The 5,306-nt window shown below is 41.3% G+C and overlaps 1 protein-coding gene across 1 annotated transcript in view; it reads right to left on the bottom strand. All coding sequences in view use genetic code 11, as the record gives it.

The window, feature by feature from the left end:
* EGR_10941 (hypothetical protein) overlaps positions 1 to 5,306 on the bottom strand; it is a gene marked incomplete at both ends in the record, with an annotated part of 6,341 nt that overhangs the window by 488 nt on the left and 547 nt on the right. Inside the window, one exon of the mRNA XM_024500190.1 lies at positions 1,417 to 1,541. Within this exon, the coding sequence (XP_024345393.1) occupies positions 1,417 to 1,541 (125 nt within the window). The remainder of the gene's footprint in view (positions 1 to 1,416; positions 1,542 to 5,306) is intronic.

A 5,306-nucleotide genomic window follows, 5' to 3' on the forward strand; every position in this document is an offset into this window, starting at 1 on the left:
TGGTATTTTATTTAGCAATGTAGCAGAAAGTAAGAATATAGGATTGAGTGAGGCGGAGTGCACCAGCATCAAAGACCAGCTTTCAAGTGTTCATTTTCTCAATACCCTGTTTGGAAACTCGATAGAACCCAGGCCAATCCATTTACACAGTTGCAAAAAGCATGGCGTTATGTGAAAGTGTAATTTGCAACCACCCTGTGCCTTAAGGAAAGTATTCTGCAAGCATCGTCACCTAAATAATGCAGAAACATTTAGAGACATCTACATATCATTATTTCTCTTAGCTATGCCAGAATTCATGCAATCATTTCATAAATGCTTCCAACTAGCGTTTGTTTAAAAACAAGTAAATGCACCAAAATATAGAAGGAAAATTTACTATATTTCGTTCGAATTTTTACATCCGATTTTACCCTTATTACGATGAAGTTATCAATTGACAGAGAAGAACTTTGATACTTTTGACTTTGCTACAATAAGCGTGTAACAACGTCATTCAGCATACAACGGAGTAAATACTTAGTGGTAAGAATATCGATAGCAGCCACTTGCAAAAAATAATTTAGCTATGCTTAATCAGTTGTTTTGATTTTTTTGTCTTGACCTGCATATGCTATCCAAAATACCGCGCATTTAAAATATACTGGACTACGTCTGTCAATTTTAATCACCTCTTTTTTATGCGCTGTCAGTACAGAAAAAGGCATCACGTAAAATCCAAAGGAAAGCGAATTTCGTTGTCTTTTAAACAAAGTGGTAGTACTCTTAAAAACTTGTAATCATGCCAAAATATTCGAAGTAAGCTATCTACCTTCTACTAGGAGGTACTTTTGCAACCGATCTAAAGTCCATACGTTAATGTTCTAAAATAAATTTGACAAATTGGGCCAGTAGCATTAATTTCTCCCCATTCTAATGAGAATTCCTACAATTACCTGAAAACATGTTTGCTTTTAAGTGCGGAAAGTTCATTGCTGATGTAAAAGCAAATCTGTCTTGCCTACGCATCGCAATGTAGTGAGCATTTGCTTCTGTGTGTCTTCATATTCTTATCTTTGCCTAATTGCATGATGTTTACTACTGGTCATTCAAAAGCCAGCTATCACCTCAAGTCGATTTGTCAGGGCATTATTGTGGAACACTGTGGCACAGAATTTGTAGCAGCTGGCTTCACTTTGCATAGTGATTAAACCTGAAATACAGCCACTGGGTTTAAATGCCATTTCCTAATACAAGAGCCTCAAGATGTGTAAGCAGCACAAAGCACAGTAGCGAGTGCCTCACACTGAAGGGGCACATGGATGCACTCTACAAGCTCTTATCAGTTCCAACAGTTGAAAAGCACCTGAACTTCTGCTGCCCAGTCGATTAGACAACTGTACTTCTCATTACATCGACGCAATCGCAATTACCTACAGTTCCTGTCGTTTTACAGATCCAGTAAATAACTGGCACCGGCATATGGACATGTGAGAATTTGCCCGCACAGCATCCCTGAACAAGATGGAGTCCACCTCCAATAATCGCGAAGACAACATTGGCTGATTGTAGCAAATTTATCGTTAGTGGTATTTACTGTGTTAACATTGAAAAAGAATATGTTGTTCACTTTCATTGCAATCGCTAGAAAGTGATCTGCAAGTTGATACAGACGAGAAAAAGCTGTTTGATTTGACCTTTGCTGTGTGCCAAGTACTCATTGCACAAAAGGTCGCTGTCTATCCCTGCAGAGTCCACAAGCTGGCCAATGGGGTGGACAACACCGGTCTCTGACTCCTTATAGTTCGACGCCACGTTAAGTGAAGCCGCGCCTACACCTGCGAAAGTGATGAAAGCAAAATATTTTGACAAAGCCACCGGCACCATTTTTATACAGCCAGAATACATCACGACAATGTCTTGGATAAATTTATGAAAACATGCCAACCAAATACGATATGAATTTCAAAACCTAATGCCCTAACAAGTAATGCCTTCCAGGAAATCAGAGCAATAAAAGTTTACATTCATAGGTGCTAAGGCAGACAAATTTGAAAACTGCAAAGGCTGGAACATGCCGCATATGATACTTAAGAATTCGCACTCGCAAAGGAGGATTTACAAACCTCTCGAATAAAGCATCAGCACGAAAAGAGGACAGAGCTACCTTCGCGGCTGCCGTGGCAACGAAACAGTCGTGCACTTCACCGAGAGCAACTTCACAGAGGCAAAGACAGCTCCATGAGGCACTGGTGAGGTCAAGCACTAACTCCAACGGATTTACTCGTAGTAAGATAGAAGGCGTGAAGGGGAGCGTAATTCGTGGACCTTGTGCTCTACAAAGCAAAAAAGGTAAAGCGGTGCACAAAAAAATACTAAAATTTGAGGAGTAAAATAGGAAAGAATCCAAAGAAAACCTGCCAAATTTGTACAACAAGAAACGTGCCAGGGAATCATGCGGGATGCCTCACACAAGAACTACAGTAAATGAGCAAAAGCTCCGATGCCCATCGGTTTTGCCACTGAAAGAATAGAAAACAAAAGAACGAAGCAATTCTCTATTCCTAAATCCTACTCAGTATTTGTCGTCATGGTCCCACTCTATATTACCATAAAGAGAAACTGCCTTGCAAAAGCAATGCAGAACACGGCCAGAGAGGACACAATGCCAGGTCATGAAGCACTAGTGGGGTGAAAAACCAAGGCCCCCACATTCCCCTTTCCCTCCTTTCAAGCCGTTGTCGCCATGATGTACAAGAAAAATGCATTACACATATACCAAAGATAAATAGCATAAGTTCTGAAGCCCATTATTTCGTTAATGCTGAAAGGAAAGAGACGAAACCGTACAAAGTTGCTTCTATCTTCCACAGTGCACCAGGCGACAAGTATTTACCCTACGCAAAAAAGCAATGCAATAAGGAAGGATTGCAGAAAGAAGCAACAAAGCTTAAAGGGCGTTAATGTGCTGGAATTATGAAAAAAATAATAAAAATAACAAAAGTCCAAAGCAAAAGCAGTTGCAGTTAGGAGGCATTGTAGGTGGAGTTGAGACGAACAAACGTGTCGGAATTAAACGTCAGCAAAATCACACGCACAGAAAACAAGGAAATAGACGAAATAATGTAAGAGAGGAAAGAGACCAAGTGACGCAAGAGGTAAGCACCAGTGGGAGAAAAGGATGGATCCGCTCTGTCCTGCTTCGATATACCTCACACGTTGCCGCCGCCATGGCTTCCCATCATACTTGCAGCAACCCAAAAGCAGCAACGCAACACTTATCAGAGTGCAAATCGGTGTCTTAGTTAAGCCGCCTATGATAACCATCTTTCAGGTTTCGCATCCACTTATACTAGAAAGTACCTCTGAATTCAAAGGGCTTCGAGCCCAAATGTTCCACTCACCGATACCAGAGATGGTAATACCTCAGCTTAAAACGTGTCGCCTTGGCTCACACACTTCGTTCACTTCGATCAACAGGGAAATGAATATTTCGCCTTACGAGTCCAATAAACCTTACATGCTTCTTATCTTTCGAACAGAAGTTAATAAATGTGTGCAAAATTATGGACCAACGAAAAAATTAGTGATACAAAATTACCGCGACGTCATCACAGCTTGGAAAGGGATAGTTAGTGAACAGGAATGGAGAGGGTGACGGATTCAGGTAGTCTTGCGCTGTGCCTCTCTGGATAGCTGCCAGAAGAAAAAGATTGACCATTCCAGTGCTTCATGTTACAGGCTTACAGAATGTACCGTAACCACCAGGCAGTGTTCAAAGACAAAAAATCACCATGTCATCAATTCTGGCTTGGAAAATGTTGCAAAAAAATGAAAGTGACTACAATGATTACTGGAGACGACACTCAAGGCTTTGGTACGGACGCCGGGTAGGTGGGTAAACGCAAATCCAGGGCAGGCGCGTAGACCTTTGCGGCAACTAAATTCGGTGGTAATGATGGCGGTGGCAACAGAATATCGTCTACCTCGTCAACTACTAATGGTGATTGCTTGCGACGACGCGGAAAACAACATAATTAGGCCAATAATACAACGCTTAGCATTACCAAAAAGATGACAAAGAGAGATCCAACTATCGTACTCCGTAACTGAGAGTCGCTACAAATGCATACGAGGCATCGAGCTAGAACTTTCATCCTTATGGCCGCCGTCGAGTAACTAGATAAATGTAACAACATGTAACAACATTGACCATTGACGCATTTCCCTTCATTCGACCTACCTTCCTTCTTTTAAAACATGGGCGTCACATATATGTGACTCGCGAGCTCAAGCAAAAAAATCGTGTTAAAATAGCAATGCTAAAAGTGGGAAGTTAAGATCAATAAAAGGCGGAAAATAAAACCTTCCCTTGTCTACACCCATCCACGTATCCTCTGATCTAGAAGCCTGATACACGAAAACTGTCAGTGCGGCTGCATCATTCAAATGCAGCATTTGTGGTAACTTTTCACAAATCAAAAATTTCCGCATTCAAAAGCGAATACACTGTACAAATCTTGCGCAGTTCTACCAATGATCGATTTATGCGTTAATCATGCAAATTGCAGGTTCACATACAAAAATGATCATTCTGTAGGGTGGAAAACCACCACTCACAGAATCGCCAATAACAGTTCGCCTTTTGCAGTCGTCATCGAGACGTTGACCTCATTTAAATGATGCACCGGTGCAAGATTACGTGTCACATTACCACGCTGTGCTTGCAGTAGATATCCACTGGATCGAATTTGATGCCTTCCTTGCCTGCCATCTTGATTAGGAGCATCAGTTGAATTATTGGAAAATTCATTTACACGGTACAAAGTGAGGCACCACCACTTGCTCATTGAATCATTGTTACTATTGCTCGCAAATGCAGTAGTAGGCAGCATATCTCATATTACATTTGCATGGGTCGACATCCACAACGATTACTCATGTAGCCACTCCTAGTGAGGTCAAGTGAAATACTTTGTGTAAAAACACGACGTATGTACTGAAGGGAAAGACTAATTACTTATTGAATTAACCTGCAAGTGAATAATGTGATTAAAGGTGCCAGGGGCGAAGGACTAAAATAAACGGTCCCCAGGGGAGGGCAGCAGATGCAATTGGAACGAGAGTTAATTCATGGCACACCCGAGGGACTTACAATCTACGCAAAAGAAGCACAACAATTCTCTCAAGACACCCTATCTCCATGAGACAAGATAGGTTATGGAATACACATTCAAGCCAATAACTAAAATTCACTGAGGCTAATGCGAACAAAGGGGCTACATTGCATCTCACACACCATCAAAATGTTGGCAAAGAACAATTTT

Source organism: Echinococcus granulosus (assembly GCF_000524195.1).
Source record: "Echinococcus granulosus chromosome Unknown EG_S00308, whole genome shotgun sequence".
Classification (NCBI taxonomy): Eukaryota; Metazoa; Platyhelminthes; class Cestoda; order Cyclophyllidea; family Taeniidae; genus Echinococcus; species Echinococcus granulosus.